Source organism: Cricetulus griseus, chromosome 3 (assembly GCF_003668045.3).
Source record: "Cricetulus griseus strain 17A/GY chromosome 3, alternate assembly CriGri-PICRH-1.0, whole genome shotgun sequence".
Lineage (NCBI taxonomy): Eukaryota > Metazoa > Chordata > Mammalia > Rodentia > Cricetidae > Cricetulus > Cricetulus griseus.
Genome location: NC_048596.1, coordinates 214,738,396 through 214,757,576, shown reverse-complemented (window position 1 = coordinate 214,757,576; position 19,181 = coordinate 214,738,396). Strand labels below are relative to the sequence as shown.

General features: G+C 40.1%; 1 protein-coding gene across 3 annotated transcripts in view; it reads left to right on the top strand.

Annotated features, from left to right (window-relative positions):
- The first annotated feature begins 1,293 nt into the window (after positions 1-1,293).
- Positions 1,294-19,181, top strand: part of Spag6 (sperm associated antigen 6) — a 61,636-nt gene continuing 43,748 nt past the window's right edge. For 2 of the 3 annotated variants that reach the window (XM_027405312.2, XM_027405308.2), the window contains exons 1-2: positions 2,042-2,066; positions 2,143-2,238. In XM_027405312.2, coding sequence (XP_027261113.1) covers positions 2,042-2,066; positions 2,143-2,238 — 121 coding nt within the window. Of the gene's footprint in view, positions 2,067-2,142; positions 2,239-19,181 lie in introns of all 3 variants that reach the window. The other variant, XM_027405311.2, reaches the window with a different exon arrangement.

Below are 19,181 nucleotides of genomic sequence, written 5' to 3'. Positions count from 1 at the left end.
GCATGTACATAATACCTGTAAATGCAGCTGATACTTTAATAATCTTAGCTTGATAACATTTTGAGTAGTTCTTCACTTAACTAATAATCTAAATGTTTATATGTGATCATGGAACATTCATTTAACTATGTAAAATCAGAGAAGCACTTTGTTTTAAAGTTAATAAATTGAAAATGGGTCAGAAAATAGAGTGGCTTTCTTTTCCATTACAGTAATCTCTTCATTATATTTTATATTTAAATTACCAACAATTCCACTTATGAGTATAGTATGATCATTACGTTACATTTCTTCATTGAACTTTAATGACTTTTGGGGAAAATACTAGATTAAAAAGAACTGTAACTTCTTTAATAAGTCTAACTTCAGATATGAAATAGTTATTTCCCCCCCCTTCGGTTTTTTTTTTTTTTTTGAGACAGAGTTTTTCTGTGTAGCCCTGGTTGTCCTAGAACTCACCCTGTAGACCAGGCTAGCCTCTAACTCACAGAGATCTGAGAAATAGGCATCCTTTAATGTGTTTCATTAGGACAATAAATTCTATTTATGGGCATTGTCCATGATATACACAAGCTTTCTAGTTTAAAATACCCTTTCTACTTAACTTTTCAGACTATGCAGCATCTCATAAGTAGGATTCTTGACAATTTTCAAGTAGAAAATACAGAGCAAAGTACCTAATAAAACTGGAAGGTGTAGCAATTTAGGAGTTTCAATTGTTTGAAGGCTTAATCAAGCAATGGGACCTTTTAGTTTTAAGGGATTTTTATTCTTCAAAATGCAACAGGGAACTGAAAAAAATAAAATTAGGACACTTAATTAGCAATTTAATTATCCACTCAGGATTTTCCTGTACATCTCTACATGGGAAGGGACACTTCTACTGTAAAGGCCCTGTTGGGAAAAATGTAGAAGAACCCTGTGCAACATACTGTTTAGAGTCAAGTGAAAGGATTGTGTGGATACCTTCTCAACTCCAAGACCTGCCCTGGAGTGTGAAGCAGAGGACTTCACATACTTCTTCCTTTCTCGAGCAGGTAGCCCATTTCCCAACTTTCTGGGGATTCCACAGAATACCAAGACTCCTTCAGATGAGATTTTTAAAGTGACTGTAGAAGATTCCAAATGTGAAAGCCAGAGAGATGTGTGTGTTTCTTCCTGGTGAGGTAGAGACATCAAGGATTTCCGGTCTGCCACTATTAGGCAGCAGCTGTGGCTAGCTGCTCACTTGACACCTGGTGAAATGGTAGTTTCAGAGAGAGAAATATTTAAAGTTGACACCTGTCACTGAAACATTTGGTACAGAATTTTCAAAGAGTATCTAGAAATAATGGTGAACTACAGTGCTTAAATTGGGTAAAAAGAAACCTTGAGGAGCTCAATTTGTTTCCAGGTAAAGGCTCATCTTTTGGAAATTTCACTCAGCAACACAATGACACCAGATTTAAAACAAATTATTTTTAAAAACCATATTGAAATAAGAAGACAGCAAGCTTGCTAGTTAGGCAAACCTCCAAGATAGGATACTTATCATTTTTTTTCTTTTCTGCTTTCCCATGGACTCCCTAGGTGTCTTTAATTGCTGTTAATATATTGTAATTTAGTGTGTGAGCATGGTTGTTGTGACTCTCCAGGAATTCAGAGATCAGAAATGTCAGGTAGGTTAAGGGGAACACAGAGTAACTTGAGGTCGTGCAGCCAGTGTTGAATTGATCCAATGACTCTCGGAACTGACATCGGGTCCCCGTGCGCCCTTCCCGCAGCGCCCGACCGGCTGCAGTCGGGGGTGGGGGTGGGGAGGACCATGCCCGCTCCGGGTCAGCAGGGAAGTGACACCAGACAGAACGTGGCGTGAGTCCCCGGGTACGAGGTCCTTCCTCTGCGGCTCCTTCAATCATGGCTGTGACGTCACGCCCGGGACTTACCGTTGCCACGAGACGGCTGCGTTCCGTTTCCGGTCGGTTGCCCCGGAGCGTGAATACACAGAGCAGTCCCGCAGGGAGCCGAGGGGTCGTGGAGAGCGAACCCCATACGCGGAGCCATGAGCCAGCGGCAGGTGCTGCAAGGTAGGGAGCCGTGGACGGGCGCCTCGACGGGATGGCTCTGGGGGCCGGCTGCTCCACCTTGCCTCTGTCTCCGCAGTGTTCGAGCTGTACCAGAATGCCCGGACCCGATTCGTGCAGATGGTGGCGGAGCAGGCGACCAGACCTCAGAACATCGAGACACTGCAGAATGCAGGTGAGCCTGCACCACGAGCGGCGCCCTGGCCCCATACCTCATCACACATCCATCCGCATCCTCCCACCACCCAGCGCTGGCCGCACCTGGTCCCTGTCCCCCTTCACGCCCCATCTGTCAGACTCGCTTCCTTGTTCCCTGACCAGCTCAACTTTTGGGAGCTCCGGGAATGGGCTTAAGTGCCTCCAAGTTCTTCCGGACCCTCTCCTCTCTGAGGGAACTTACGGGTGAAGCGGAGAGGATGGAGGAGGCCTGGTATCATTTCCATCTTCGTTGTAATCGGCCAGCCACAGGAACTGCCTGGAAGTCATTTTCCTGGATGGGAATGTATCCTAACCAGACCCATTTATTTATCCCGATGCCCTTTCTTGTCACTCTTTGATCACATTCCCTTCTTAGAAGAGGAGAAATTTCGGGCTGCTTTAGCAGTTCTCCTCTTGACATTAATGGAAGAGGAGTAGTACGCTTGAATCTTTTCCAAGAGATTCGAAATAGGTAAGGATCTGGCTTTGTGAGTTTCACGAGGCATCCCCTTCCCACCCCTTAGTCTGAAAGGGAGGAGGGGAGAGAGGAGAGTTCATTTTGGTGAAATCAATCCTTATTCTATCAGTGTGTGTGTGTGTGTGTGTGTGTGTGTGTGTGTGTGTGTGTGTGTTTCTGAAGAGACATTTATTCGTCCCTAGTGGGGCACCACCGACAGATCATAGAAAGAATCCCATCCAAGACTCAACTTGGAGAACCAATGAGTTTACTAAGCATTATTAAGTGAACCAATTTATCAGTGGCTTACACCACTGAAAATACCTTTCTCTCTCAGCAGCCTTAACTACTTAGACATCCTGGAGGGGGTCTGGACTTGATAAGCATTTATCTTTACCCACACCATGACTTTGTGTGTGTGTGTGTGTGTGTGTGTGTGTGTGTGTGTGTGTGAGAGAGAGAGAGAGAGAGAGAGAGAGAGAGAGAGTTGGGAGAGTCCCTGCTGGTAACCACAGCTGCTGAGAGTTCAAGAGGGCACCAGCCTAGATCAGAGGACAGCTTTCCACAGGAGCCATGGACTGAGCTGTAAGCTAGATAACACTTACTAGGTCCTAAGAATCCGTAGCTTATAGGATGAGATCTTTAAGACAAGTTCAAATGAACACATCATTAAAAATAAATCAAGAACACACCGTCATGGCCACAGTATTTAGACAGTGTTTACTTTGGGTTTCTTTGAGGAAACAGCCTTTTATTTATCAGATACTTTTTTCCCTCATTGAATTTTGCAGTCTGTGGTTGTGGTAGGGAGCCATTTATAATGAAGAAAGTATTTTTTTGAAATCTTTAAATATCTGTGATATAATTGTAGATGTATGTGTAGTTGCAGGGAATAAAGAGTCCTTTTATTTAGCTTCCTCCTGTGACATCTTTCAAAACTTTAGTACATGATTACAATGAGCATGTGGCTAATTTGAATCTTTCCAGTTTTGCTTGTCTTGTTTCCCTCTATAAACTTTTGTCTCGAGAACCTCTGTCATAGGCAAGACACTTTGATTATTACACAGATCTTTTGTATTTTCCTCTTAAATTCTAGAGGAATTAGTGTGTATGCACATGCCATGGAGCATTGGTGGAGGTCAGCTCTCTCTGTCCATTTCATGGGTACTGGATATTGAACCCAGACAGTCAGGCTTGTCATCAAGAACCTTCACCCACTGAACCATCATGCCAGCCCTTGTATTGTGCTTTTACAATCATGATGGCTCCCTGATGTCCCTAACCCCTGAGCAACCACAGAACTCATAGCATCTATTTCAAAAATGTTGTCATTGCAGAACTCATTTTGTTCTGTAATTGTTTCATGTAGCTTTATTTTCTTTATTCTGTGTATAAGCATTACATTTATTAAGGCATTTTTATAAACAGTTACTTTTAAATTTATTTTTTCTCAGTTCTATTCAATGTGCTCTGTGAATGGATGCTTGGTATTTACAAGGATTTACTGCTTGTAAAATACATATACAGGCAGATGAATACTTTTAAATTAGAAAATTTAATTCTGAAATATTGAAATGTATACAACACTGAAGATATGGAGTACCTTTTGGGATTTTAATGACAGGTTCCTTCTTCCCATAAGAGTTCAAGGTAGAATGCATTGTTTATTTTGTTTTTCTTTTTCTTTTTCAAGACAAGGTTTCAGCTTTGGTATGCAGGTTGGCCTTGAACTCCCTGTCTCTTGATCCTCTTGTTTCCTTTTACCAAGTAGCTGGGGTTATGGACAGGAGACAATGCTCCAAATGTATGAAGAATTTAATATAAATTAAAACTAGCTGACTAAGTGATCACCAAACTCCAAGAGGCATGTGGCTCAGACCTGACATTCTACACTTATGTTTTGCTTGTGAAGAAATTAATACAAAAGGAATATAGTAGTCTTTCAAAATCATCTGCTTTTAATTATCATTTTAGTGGCATGTTAAGATTTTTTTCTTTTCTGGGGAAACATTTTAAACATACTTAAGTTTATCTAGATCTGATAATTCTTGTAGCAATTTAAAATAATGAGTGTCCCTGTATGTCCCATATATATGTCCCAATATATGTCCCATATATTCCTTTAGTTAAAAATAACCTACAAGTTTTATTATGAAACCTTTTCTGCCTTACTAGTCAATACGATTAATCATTCTATTGGTATATTCTTGAAAAAAATCATCATCAATATAAACATGCTTTAGGCAAGTTTTCATCAGGCAAAGTGCCTTCCCTTTAATATTGTAAGGTATGGATGCATTTGACAATTGACTTTAACACATGGACTATGTATCAGGCAAGATTTTGTTTTGTTCCCCCATTCCCAACATATTCTTTAATTAGACATGCAGCATGGATCCAGGATAATAGGAAAAACATTTTCCATATAGGTAGAAGAGAAAAGCACAATTCCCTTGCTAAGGATTTTAAATCTTTGTGTGTGAAAGTAACAGTAAAGGTGAAAATTAATGAACTTTGATGTTAACTGTTCAAAGAAGTTCTCTGTTTACATCTTTAGGTATTAGTGGTTATTAAATAATAGTGAAAATTGTCAGCTTTGAGATCTCCTTGGGAACCAATTTGGGAATTTGAATGAAGCCAGCCTTGACAAACCTTAACATAATTTCCTGGAGGTGTGAGGGAGTGGGTCTGATAGTAAATTTAAGCTGGTCTCTCAGGGAGCTTTAGGCTTCTCGGTCATAAAAAAGTCTTATCAAACCAGAAGCCCTTTAAAAGTATACAGAGAAAAGTCTATGATCCCTTAAGTACTGAGAACCAAGATAGTAGTTCAAAGAATTGAACTGATAATTTGCCTGGATCAAGGCAGGCAATTGTTCCACAAAGCATTGTTTCAACCTCTGGGCAGTCAGCTGATCTATAATTTACTGACTGTGAGAAGTAGTGGGGAATAAGAGGTGTATTTTGCTATTTGTTGGTTGATTTTTTTAAGTCTATGATGAACACTTTATTCTTTGTTTTTGGCTTACATAATACTTTGTATGAAGTTCTTTTAAAGTGGAACAAAAACTGGGATTTCTGCTGAACAGTTGTGTTGATCCTAGGAGAAACCCATGGCTATATTTTGGAAAGAATGTTGGCCTTGTCTAAGAGCCAATGGGGGATGGTCTGTGAGGATACAAGCTAACATACCCAAAAAGGAATGCTGGCTTTGTTATCTGCCTTGTGCTTCTTGCCATGATGACCATTCAGTATTTATTTTTGAAGATTTTTAAAAATGTTGTGTGTATGAGTGTTTTGCCTGCATTTATGTATTATGTGCACCACATATAGGACTGGTACCCATGGAATTCAAAAGAGGATCCCCTGGAACTGGAGTTCTGATCAGCTGATGGTTGTAAGTAACAAGAGCTCTTAACTGCTGAGCCATCTCTCCATCCCTTCAGTGTTGAATTCCTGGCTTGTTTGAGTTCTTTCAAAAGTCCAGCTGAAAATAAGTGATATTTGTACATGTGTATATCTCTAGAGAGAATGAGCTCTGCCTACTTTTATTTTATTTATTTAATTTAGAAACAATCTTATTTTACATATCAATCTCAACTCCCTCTCCCTCCCACCCTCCCATATACTCCCCCATTGAACCACCCACCCACTCTCCGAGGATGGTGAGACCTTCCATTGGGGACCATAAAAGTCTGTTACATCATTTGGAGGAGGACCTAGGCTATATCCTCCGTGTATCTGGGCTGAAAAGTGGGAATGTTTGCCCACTTTTCGAAACATTCTAAGTTTTATGTATGCCTGTTAATTCAGTCATTGTTAAAGTATGTGTGGACTATATTGTTTTTCATTGGAAAGGTTTTCTTTATATATATATATATATATATATATATATATATATATATATATATATCTCAACATGTATCTTGTTAAAGTCATCCAGGCTGGCCTTGAACTCACTATGTATCTTCGGGTGCTCTGAACTCATAATCCTCCTGCCTCAGCTCCCTAAGTGCTGGGATTGCATGTTTGTATAGGCATAGTTTCTGTTCTGCCTGGTCCCACAGCTGATTAGCCCCAAATAAACACAGAGATTTATATTAATTATAAACTGTTTGGCCAATGGTTCAGGCTTCTTACTGGCAAGTTCTCCCTTAATTATTAACCCATAACTAGTAATCTATGTATTTCTACATGGCCTTATCTTACTGGAGAAGGCTCCAGTATTATTACTCCTTCAGTGACTACGTGGCATCTCTCTGGTGGCTTCTCTCTGCCTCCTCTCCCCAGAATTCTCCTCATCTGGTAGCCCCACCTATACTTCCTGCCTGGCTACTGGCCAATCAATGATTTATTCATCAACCAATAAAGGAAACATGTATACAGAAGGACATCCCCATTAGATTTGCACCACCACACAAGCATATAATATGCGTTTTTTTTTTTTTTTTTTTTTTAGAAAACTGAAGTCTAATTTTAAAATGAAATAGGTATCTGTCAATGAGGACATTAGCCATCTTGTCAAAAGAATTTATCAGTTATTTATCCCATAGTACTTAATTATTTATTGTATGTCAAGTTAGCTACTCTATATGATATTTCTGGTAAAATGAATTATTCCTCTTTATTTTGTAAAATGTTCTCCCTCTTGTCTTGCTGCCAGGAAACTTGTGTTCAGCCCTTAACTGCAATAATAACCTTAACCTATATTCCTTCCTTCCTTCCTTCCTTCCTTCCTTTCTTTCTTTTTTTTTTTTTTTGTTTTTTTCGAGATAAGGTTTCTCTGTGTAGCTTTGGAGCCTATCCTGGCACTCGCTCTGGAGACCAGGCTGGCCTCGAACTCACAGAGATCTGCCTGCCTCTGCCTCCTGAGTGCTGGGATTAAAGGCTTGTGCCACCAACGTCCTGCAACCTTAACCTATATTTCTTATAGTTATCAATCCCCTCCCCTGATATGTAGCTATCGTTACCTTTTAAACATACTACGTGTGTGTGTGCTATGGATTGAACCCAGGGCCTCTAACATGCTAAGCATGCAGTGTACCATGTGTACATCTTTTAAAATAAAATTTCTCTAATGTGCATATAGAGTAAAATGTCTAAATAGTTTAGAAAAAGCATGGGAAGTAAGGAATTAACTATGTGAAGATGTGTGTGTGTATGTGTGTGTGTGTTGCTGTACATTGAAACTCAGTCTAGCCATGCACTCTACTATTGAATTATATATACCCTAAGCCTCAGACAGATTTTTCTAATGAACTGCCTTACAAATATCTTCTCTGCAGTATTACTGGTGATATCTAGTCCTTTTGGTACAGCCCTTTTTACTTAGCATTCTGCCTCCCTAGATATTTTAATCATCTGAAGTTAAATAACCATATATATATATTGCATAAGGAACAACCCATTAATAAAAGAAGACAAGATAAAACCAGTGTTTAGCTGTCTACATGGCTTTCAAATTACATGGAACTGTATCTGTATGTTATGATTTTTTTTAAGTGAGAGAACAGTTTAAATTACCAATAAAAGTTCCTTAAAGTTTTATGAGTATGTAATTAATTGCATTGTTGTTATACCTAATGTTGTATGCCTGACATGAAAATAACTGAAATCTGAAAGGAGAGAAAGTTGCATACTAATTTGTACAGTTGGTTCATTTGCCATTAGTGACCATCCATGGGTGCTGGATGAACAGTGGACATAAGCGCTGATCATGCAAACATTAAAAGGAATAAACAGTTCTTGTTCTGTGGCTTATTTGCTAGTGAATATAGGTTATATATGTAATATAGTTATATGATTCTATGTTACTACTGTTATATATCTATATGTTACTATTTAAAGGACATCTAAATCAAGATTTGGGTATTAGGGGTGCTGTATAGGGGATGCATCTTGGTGTATGTGTGAGCTCTGCTGGATTTCTAGAAGTTAGCCAGATGCAACTGCTTTTTGACAGACAACAGTATGTGTAAAGATGGGAAGGCAAGAGAAAAAGTGGTGATGCGCAGAGAAGGCCAGTGTATGGCTGGAGCTTGGGTGCAAGGGCAAGGGTTAGAGTCAGTTGACACTGGAGGGGAAAGAAGGCCTACTCACAAAACTGGGGTTTGTCCTGAAAGAAATGCAAAGCCATCGCAAGGTTGCAGGTAGAGGAATGACTGGGTCAACGTTCTTGGAAACATGATTGTAGGGTTAGTGTGGAGAGCAGTTCAGTAGGGGTGAAACAGCCCATTCTTGCTGCAGCAGTCGTGTTGGAAAGAACAGGAAATGGGTGAAGGGCAGATGTAGAGACTCAGGATGGAGAGCAGGGGCAGGTGAGGACAGAGATGGGCTGGGGGATGACTCCCAGAAATCCTGTTGCTTAGATATACCAGCACCAATTAGAGATGGAGGACACACAATGAAGGAATGGCTCCTCCCTCTAACAACATGGATTTGGTGAGCCCTTGGAGACAGTGGAGCTTAGGAAGGAGGGCTTAGCTAGGAAGACGCTTAGACACAGGAAACGTACATGTTTATCTGAAAACTACCTAAAAGCCCATTTAATGTTCCCTCATGAAATTATAAACATGTTCTAATCATTTTGTCTACAGTATAATGCAATTTAATTGGAAGAAACTTTATTTTGTTTTTTCCAGACAGGGTTTCTCTATGTAACAGCCCTGGCCATCCTGGAACTCATTGTGTAGACCAGGCTGGCCTCGAACTCACAAAGATCCACTTACCTCTTCTTTCTGAGTACTGGGATTAAAGGCATTTTCCAGCTGGAATTAACTTTTTAGTGTGGTGTTAGAGATTTAATCCAGGGCCCTGTACATGCCATCACTGAGATATGCACTCTGTTGAAATAACTTGTATGTTCTCTTTTGGAATCTCATGGACAGATAGTAGTGGTGTTGACCAAGTGAAGAATGAGATAGATACACTAGAAAAATCAGAGGAGCTTTCATTTAATATACTGAGCATAGAAGATAATTATAACAATGTAAATGGCAGAATAATATGACTAAAATGGGTTGAACCCTTTGGTGTCCTCTGTAAACTTAGCACATGAGCCACTTTTCATTGGCCAGTATACTATGACTGATGATAGGAGAGACACACAACATAGGCTGGTGCTGTAAGTAGTATCTACCTCAGGTTTTGAAATGAGGATTTAGAGGGTTGGTATCTGCTTGTTCCTTAGGGAAGCACCTGATACATGGTAAGGCTATGTTTGTTAAGTAAGAAATACATTTGTAATATCCTCTGCCTCCTCAGAAGAGTCACTAGATGGTCAGTGAGTGTCTGTGGTCTCTGTCCCACCTTCCCAAGTCTCCTCCTTCAGCAGTGACACCAGGTGACAGTCCTCCACTCAGTGATTAACAGTGAAGTACCCAGCAGATCTCAGAAGGTTTTCCAGCTAATGAGAATAAATGTAAAAGGTAAAAATGGGCAAGTTTTGCTTCTGACAGTTTCTTGAACCATTTGCCATTACAAATACCCTGTGTAAAAACAATATGCTTCTTGGAACTTGTTCTGACTTTTTAAGTAAATGACAAGACATTCTGTGCTGTAAGGGCCATGACATCTTAAATCATAGCAGGCTTTATGAGAGTGAAACTAGTACTAAATATAGTAGTACTAGAAGTATGGCAAATATACTAAAATTTATGAATAATCAAATGCAGTTATACTGGCCAGAGGTAATAAAGGTTAGAAGAAACTGGATGAAGTCCTGAATGTCACAATTTTTAAAATGCAAGAAAGTCTTAAAACAAAAACAAGGTGTGTGTGACATTTGCTGCCACCTGAGGCCATGTTGAAGTCTGTGCTACTACCAAAGGCCATGTGGATGTCTGTGGTCCATGTTGGCTCATGCTGCAGCCAAGGGTTATGTTGATGTCATGGTCTGTCCTGCAGCTGGAGGCCATATTGAGGTCTGTGGTCCATGTTGCAGCCAGATGCAGTGTGAATGTGCATGGTCTGCTCCTTCAGGAGACCATGTTGATGTCTGTCATCTGTGTTACCACCAAAGGTCACATGGATGTCCGTGGTCTGTACTGCCACTGGAGACCATGCTGAGGTCTATGGTATCTGCTGATACTGGAGGCCATGTGGATATCTGTTGTCCATGCTGTCACCAGAAACCAAGCAGAAGTTCATGATTCATGTTGCCGCTGACTGTAAAGGGCAAGGAAGCTTCTTTTGCAATGATATCCATGACTGCAGACTCACAGTTGAGAATGAGAAACATAGGAGGCTTCTGTGTGGTGGGATATTTGCACACCGTGTGAAGGTTGGGAATGTGGGCTTCATGTTCTGTATACTGCTTTCTGCTCTCTGGGGGTGATGGCATCTTTAGGGAACCCTGAAAAAATTGGGATAATGGTCAAGTCCTGGGCGAGCTAGCTATATTATTTTTTGTTTAATCTCTATGTAATGGGAAAATGCAGGGCTTATCTGAAGTCTTACCTGTAGTCATGTGTGAGGCCGGACCATTTCAGATAGCATTTTGAGGTTGTTCTGGATGCAGAATTTTGAGGAAACTGAGAGGCATTCTGAGAGGCTGGATCACCTGGGCTACTTGTCTTCATTGATATTTGGTCCTTTTTTTTTCTTTCTGAAAACATACAAACCTTTAAAGGTTATCAGCATTAACACAGTATGGAGTATGCAGTGTGCACAAGTCACTTAAAGATAATTTTTTTTTTGTTCCATGTTTGAGCAGGTAAAAGGCATCTGTCAACTTTATAAGTTCTGTATGCTTATATTTCCTCTCCTCTTCCTTTCTCTCCTCAAAAATCCCACCTTTACATTCTGTTTAGCTATTGGCCATTCAGCTTTTTATTGTACCAATCACAGCAATACATCTTCATACAGTGTACAAATATTCCACATTTCCTCATTTTTGTCTAAGTAAAAAGGAAAGTTTTTAACTTTCACATAGTAAAACTATGTACAATAAGAACATTTATCAAGAAAGAATTACATTTCAATGTTTAGTCCATTTGTATTTGGCAGATTAGGAGAAAGTACTGTATTATCTATCCTATCTTAGTGAGTCCAAAGTTTTATACTTAAACTACTTTCTATCATAACTTATATTACTGTCCTAAAAATATCCTTAAAACTTCTTAAACAATTTAAGCTTTTGTGTTTTTCAGCCTTGTACAACTCTTATGTAAGTTTCTTTTCTAAATTTGATAACAAGGAAAACTGCAAATCTCTAACTATCTAGTATTCAACCCCATCAGACCCTAGAAGGATATAATATTACCTGAGTAAACAGGAAGTGTAGAACAAACAACTTCCAAAACTATAGAAAGGACAGAAATAGCAGGCTACCTGGACAGTCACCCAAGGTTCCTCTAAAACACTGGGGTATCTACCTTTGACCTACAGGCCTAGAATATCCAACAGACTTCTCTGTGAAGCAGGAATTTCGAAGGACTGTCCTACCTTGTCTTAGCAAAGTTTGGTAGTCACTCTCTTTTGTGTCCTACTGGTCCAATTTGGACAGCATACTGTCAGCAGTTAAGGCCAGGGCAGCCTCCCCCCCCATGGCTAACTTTTGCCACAAAGAAATCAAATCAAACTCCATGAGGAGGTTTTTCAATGCCAATCATCTTCTGTGAAGTAGATTAGTGCTGCCAGGAACAAAGCAGATGTATCTCATTGTCATGAAAGCTTTTTTTTTTGTTTAAACATTTTAAATGCAATATTCTGTAGGTCTAAGTGTTTGAAGACCATGTATCTATTTAAAATATATCTGTTTGACCTTGAAAACATACCTAACATGACTATAAGTTTGTTATAGATGATTAAGTACTAACTAGCCTGTTTTTCTTATTTTCCCAAATAGCTTTCAAGGACTATAACTTTACATTAAAATTTTAAATTTAGGTTTAAGTTACAAAACCTTAAAGGAGTAGAAACATATATACAGTATAACAAAAATTACATTTAGTTTGTATCAGTGTACAAAAATCCATGCCAATGTAAAATATTTGAGAGTAGTGGTTGTTCAGAAGTAGACTCAACAATCCACCCTTTTATCTCATCATTTCTTTATTATATATCTCCCCCTTTTCCATTCAGGAAAGGCCCCCTGAATCTAATCACCTTTGTTTAGCTTTTTTTCCTGACTATGACCGATAACAACTTGTTACCAACACCCCAAAATGATAACAAACATCCATAACCCACCAAACAACCAAAAAACACCCTCTAGGCTGTAGGCCAAGCTTCCACAATAAGTCTCCATGTCATTATTTGGGAGCTGGCTAGTAAGACAGAAAAAAAGACTTATTACACTTCTGTGACAGTCTCTCCCTTGCCTAAAAAAAAAAAAAAAAAAAAAAAAAAAAGAAGGAAGGAAGGAAGGAAGGAAGAAGGAAAGGAAGGAAAAAAGGGAAAGAAATGGTCTAAACAGGAAGCCATTGAAGAGAACTCTTAAAAATTGTGATAAGGATGCTGAAATGTAGCTCCCAACAGTTGATGGCTTCTGGTGGGGGTGGAGTGGGGAAGGACTCAGTTTCCTTTACAGGGCTGGCCACAGAGAGTTTGACCAAACTCCAGTGAGTATATGGGCAACGTAAATTGGATTTGTTTTTTCTTTCTTTCTTTTTCTTTTATTGGGGAAGGTACCACAATGGTGATAGTGGGGTGGACCTGGGAGGACTGGGAAGTGAGTGTGAATGGGTTTATTATGTGACATTCCCAAATAATCAATAAAAACATGTGAAAAGAAAAAAAAGGCAAGCATTAAAAAGGCAAATTGTTGTAAGAAATAAACAGTGAAGGAAATGAGATCATGTTCTATGCTAATCAGTGTTGTGAAACTAGTTTCGGTAAAATATAGCCACTTAAATATAATAGCTTATAGGCATCAAAACTACAAACCTATTTGAGGGGCTGGAGGGATGGCTCAGCAGGTCAGAGCACTTGCTTCCCTTGTAGAGGACTTGGGTTAGGTTCTCATTACCCACATGGTGGCTCACAAACCAACTGCAACTCCAGTTCCAGGGAATCCAATGTCCTCTTCTGGGCCAGTGTTAAGGATTTGAGTGAGATGCATATTCAGAACTATGCTAGGTAACTTGAAGAGCAGAATATGCCTACTCACATTAACAAGAGACTGCAGAACATGGTATGTCAAGGGTGGCCACTGTGCTTTTTTACACATCCAAGATCCTTCTAGGGTGCTGTTTGCTGCATGATGCAAGGAAGTGGTGTCCCCGGGACTAGTGCACTGCAAGACCTGAACACCCATCCCCAATGGATCTGGGCATTAGTAAAAGTCTTCATTTTATTTACTTATTTATTTCCCTAAGAGTAAGTGGTGCAAACAGTGAAATGACTTCCCATCACACTTCCAGTAAAATTAATTGGAAGCTGGATTGGCCTGCAGCTAGATTTGATCTAGCTCCAACCAACTTGTCTAGCTTTATCTCTTGCCCCATGGTTCTTCTCCAATCATGTATTATCAGGACTCAGCAACAAAGCATCCAACCCTCTTCCTAAGTAACACAGCAGTGTTACTTATCCCTCCTGCCTCCTCAATTATCTCCTTAGTTCTTTCAGTTTCCCCACTCTGGATACCTTCAGTTCCTCATATAGCTTCCTACTTGTTGGTCCTACTTCCCATGTGGTTCCCTGCCATCCTTTCTTCCCAGAGTAATCAGAGAGATTTAACATCTGATCCTATTGCCACTTTATTGCTGGGATAAAGCTGAAAATATACACGACTCTGTTTTCTCTCAGCCCCTTTCCGCCTGCCTCTGTTTTCCTTCTTGTGCTGTAGTCACCCTGCATTCTTAACTGTCCTTTGACCTCCACAAGCACATGCTGTGGCATACATGTGTCCACATGTGCACCACACACACACTCACACACACACACACACACACACACACACACACACACACACACACACCTATGTAATAAAAATTGAAATTAAAATTAATTTCAAACTTTCCCCAGTCAAAAATAAGTAAATTTAAGATATTTAAACAAAGCTGGTAATAGAAACCCTGAGCAACAATGGATGTCCCTTTGCTTTTCCTTCTGTCTTCCCACCATGTGGGTGCTGTAGATTTGACTGGAGTCCTCAGGCAGGCACTTTTACCCACTTTACCATCTTGCTAGCCTTTTTACTTTTATTTTGTTTTCCTATTAGAGACAGGGTCTTACTGTGTAGTTCAAGTTAGTGCCATCACAATTGGGGAGCATTTTTCAAACATTTGAGCCTATAGTGGATATTTCAGACACCAGTCCTTCCACTTAGAGGTAGAAGTAATACTATTCTGAGTGTGAGCTGCCATGCCATGCTTTGGTTTATATTTAAAAGTCATGATCTCACTGGATTGCCCAAGCTGGCTCTAAGCTCTGTGCTCAGAGTAGACAATTCTTGGCCTTCTGAGTAGCTGGCTCTATCTGGAGCCCCACCTCGCCTGGCCGAAAGACTTTTTACTATGATGTAAGTAGACCAAAGGCCTATTAGCAGACCTTTTTAAGAATGTTAACTTTTTACTACAGTGATACTTTTAAATATTATTATGATATACCTTCACAACTGAAAGAACAAAATTTGGCAATACTTAAAAACAAAAAAGCAGTAAGTTGGGTGTCTTGGTACACCCCTTTAACCCCAGCACTCAGGAAAACTCTGTGAGTTTGATCTCTGAGTTCAAGGCCATCCTGCTCTACATATCAAGTTCTAGGACAGCTGGACCACCTAGAGAGACCCTGTCTCATAAAAGAAAAGAAAACAAATAGCAGATAGAGTGTGTGTATATAAAACCTGTGGGTAAAATGAAAATTTTGTCATTGGAAATATTTATTGTTTCTTAATGGTTTCTATGCATCATTGACGTAGAATCCAAGTAATTTGCCCTACATTGCAATATAAGGGGTTAAACAATAGCCTTGTGATCATTAGAGGCTATTTTGTAACCCCTCTTGACTATTAGGGTTTTTATTGCATTCTTGCTATCATGACAGAATGCCTGGCCTGAGTGACTCAGCAGAGCAGAGGCTTATGGTGGCTCACAGTCTCAGAGGTTTCCATCCACCATGCTGGTTTAGTGACAGGAGCAGCTCTGTCCTTGTGAGTGTGAATGTGTGGCAGGGTCTTACCGGTTTGGAGAACAGGACATTAAGCTAGACTAGAAGCAAAGGTGGTTATAACCTTCAAACACCTGTTCCTAGTGCCCTTCATCTACAGGTAGGCTCCATGTTTTAAAGGTTCCATAATGTCTTAGAATACTACCACAGCTGGGGATCAGTTGTTTTCAAATATTTGAGTTTGTAGTTATATCAGACCCCAAATCAGAACAGTTGTTTCTTTAAAACGTAGTTTAAAATTGACTCTTGTAGTCAACTTGACAGAACCCAGAGTCATCTGGGAAGAGGGAGTCTAAACTAGGGGATTCCCCAGATAAAATTGGCTTGTAAGCCATGTGTTTGTGAGGGATTGTCTTGATTGATGGTTGATGGGGCAGGCCTCAGTTCACTGTGGGAGGCACCATCCCTAGGCAGATGGGCTTGGGCTGTATAAGAAAGCTAGCTGATCATAAGCCATAGAGCAGGCAAGCAAGTATACTCCTCTGTGGTTTCTGCTTCAAGTCCTGTCTGAGTTCCTGCCCTGACATCCCTCATTGGTGGATTGTGACCTTGACGTATAAGCCAAATAAACCCTGTCCTCTTCTAGGCTGCTTTTGGTTAGAGTGTTTTATTACAGCAACAGAAAGAAAAGAGTAGGTCATTTGGTCAGAGCAGCATCTATTATCAGTGGGCAGCAGCTAATGCAGAGGCTCATAACTGGTCAGAATGCTGAGAATAAGTGACTTTTGAGTGTTCAGAACATCTATATCATATATTACCCCTTCCAAGGTTTAGGGACAACATGACAGAAGGGGATAGAAAGGACATAAGAGGCAGACAATGGGGAAAGAGTGTTGTTAAAAGCAAAACAAAACAAACCTCCTGGACACAACTTGGCTGTTGTACTCATGGGCTAATAGAATCTGTGGTAGCAGTAGGAGACTGTACAATACTGAGCTCCATGGGCTTTTCATCACCAAAAGGGTGGGACTTATGAGGTTCCACCCCTTTCTGAGGAACTATAGGCATTTGATTTTGCTGGGGGAGGTAGTGTCATCTTCAGTGTATAGCCATTGATATGGCACCCATGCATTAATAAATAATGCCCACCGTTGCTCATGCAAACAATCCTAATTTAACCCGGTGGGTCATACACACAAGACCTGAAAAAAGGCAGAGATGTTTTGGGATGAAGCAGGATTTTAGTGGGAGGTAGGGTGGAGATGAAATGACCATAATTCATTTTACACATGTATTAGTTATCAAAGGATGAAAACTAATTTTTAAAACTGCTAGTGCCTACCCGGGGCCGTCAGAGGAAATGCTGATGACCCTATTAGAGGAAATGCCAGTGACACTAATTAGAGCCTCTCATTAGACGCTTGTTGATCAGAGGCTATAGTTCCTCCTAATGGACTCTTACTTTCATGTGCTCATTGTGAACCCTGGATTCCTAAGGGACAGGTTAAGAAGAGATTGCTGTTTTTTTCTTCTTACTTTCTCCACTTCCTTCCTGTCTCTGCCACTTTCCTTCTTCCTTTCATGGGTGCTGTTTTTTATATCATCCCTCTTACATGTTTTTGGAACAAATCTACCTCCCTACCTCCCTCCCCCTCTTCTATCCTCTATCATATGGCTTGTGGATTAAACCCAGTGTTATACACACATTAGGCAAGTGTCTTAGAGTTTCTATTGCTGTAATGAAACACCAGACCAAAAAGCAAGTTGGGGAAGAAAATGATCTATTTGGCTTATACTTGAACATTGTAGTCCATCACTGAAGGAAGACAGGACTAGCTCAGCTCTCAAACAAGACAGGAACCTGGAGACAGGAGATAATGCAGAGGCCACGGAGGGGTGCTGCCTCCTGGCTTGTTCCCTGTGGTCTGCCCAGCCTGCTCTCTTACAGAACCCAGGACCAGGAGCCCAGGGAAGGCATATCCACAAAGGGCTGGGCCCTCCCCCATCAATCACTGATTAAGAAAATGCCCTACAGCCAGATCTTATGGAGGCATTTTTTTCAATTTAGGTTCCCTCCTTTCAGATAACTCTAACTTGTGTCAAGTTGACATAAGACCAGCTAGTATATTGAGTGTTAGCATATTGGACCATTGAGGTCCATGTTCAACCCCAAACTTATAATTGGAGTAATGATGTCTCCATGCCTGTGTAAAGGTAAGAACACATCTAGGTAACAAGAAGTGCCTGGAGAGTGCTACAGATAAAGTGTAAGCTGTAATTTAGGAAGTAGACATTTGGGACAATATTTGAAAATTTATTTTCTTCTGTAATAAAGTTACCTTTCTCAAGGTCATTTACTGACTAAAGTTATTCAAACCAAAGTATTTCAAACTGACTCTCCTATTTTCTGTATTAAAAATTTACATCCCAAGTGCTGGGAAGAAAGGCATGCGCCACCAACGTCCGGCCATTTTTTGACTTTTTTTAAAAAAAGGATTTCTTTTTAAAAAGGTTTGTATGTGTGTATGTATGTGTATGTGTATTTGTGTGTGTGTGTGTGTGTGTGTGTGTGTGTGTGTGTGTGTGTGTTGGTGTGTGCACTTAAGTGCAGGTACCTGAGGAGGCTAGGAGAGAGTCCTTTGGAGGTGGAGTTACAAGTGTTGTAAGCTGCCTGATATCACTGGAAACTGATTTTAAGTCTTCTGGAAGAATAGCAGATGCTCTTAACCTTTGAGCTATCTCTCTAACCCTGGCTTGATATTTTCTGAGCCAGATTTATTTGAGAAATGAGGAAAACATAAAAGGAAAAAGTTCCTTTGACTGTGTGGACTGGTAAAATAAAAACTGAAAATTTCCAAAATTGAGAGATTTTGTTAGCTGAAACTAACAAACTATTACTAATAAGGACTTGTAACTAAATAAATATTATAACCCCAGATAACAATTCACTTTAAGCTTTTTATTTTTATTTATTTATAATTTGAAAGACAGGGTTTCACAATGTTGCTCTGGCTGGATTGCAACTTGCTATGGAAAATAAGCCGGTTTCAAACTCACAGAGATCCACCTGCCTCTGCCTCCTGAGTGCTGGGATTAAAGGCTTGCGCCACCAATGCCCGGCTAAGAAATATTTTTTTAATATCCAGAAACTATCCAGAAATAACCCATGCCAGCATTTGGTAATTATTTTACTTCCTTATTCTGTGCTATAAACTTTTTGCTGTGAGACTTCTGACGCTATCTCTATTAGAAAGTCTAGATAAATATAAACAGCATCCATGAACATCGGGGCTTGGTTAACACAGACCCTGAACCACATGTGAGTAGGCGGCCTCTCCCATACAGGCAGCTGTGGTCTTACAGAGCACGGGCCAAGCTGGCCAATTTAAACACAGAAATAATAACCAAGTGCAACT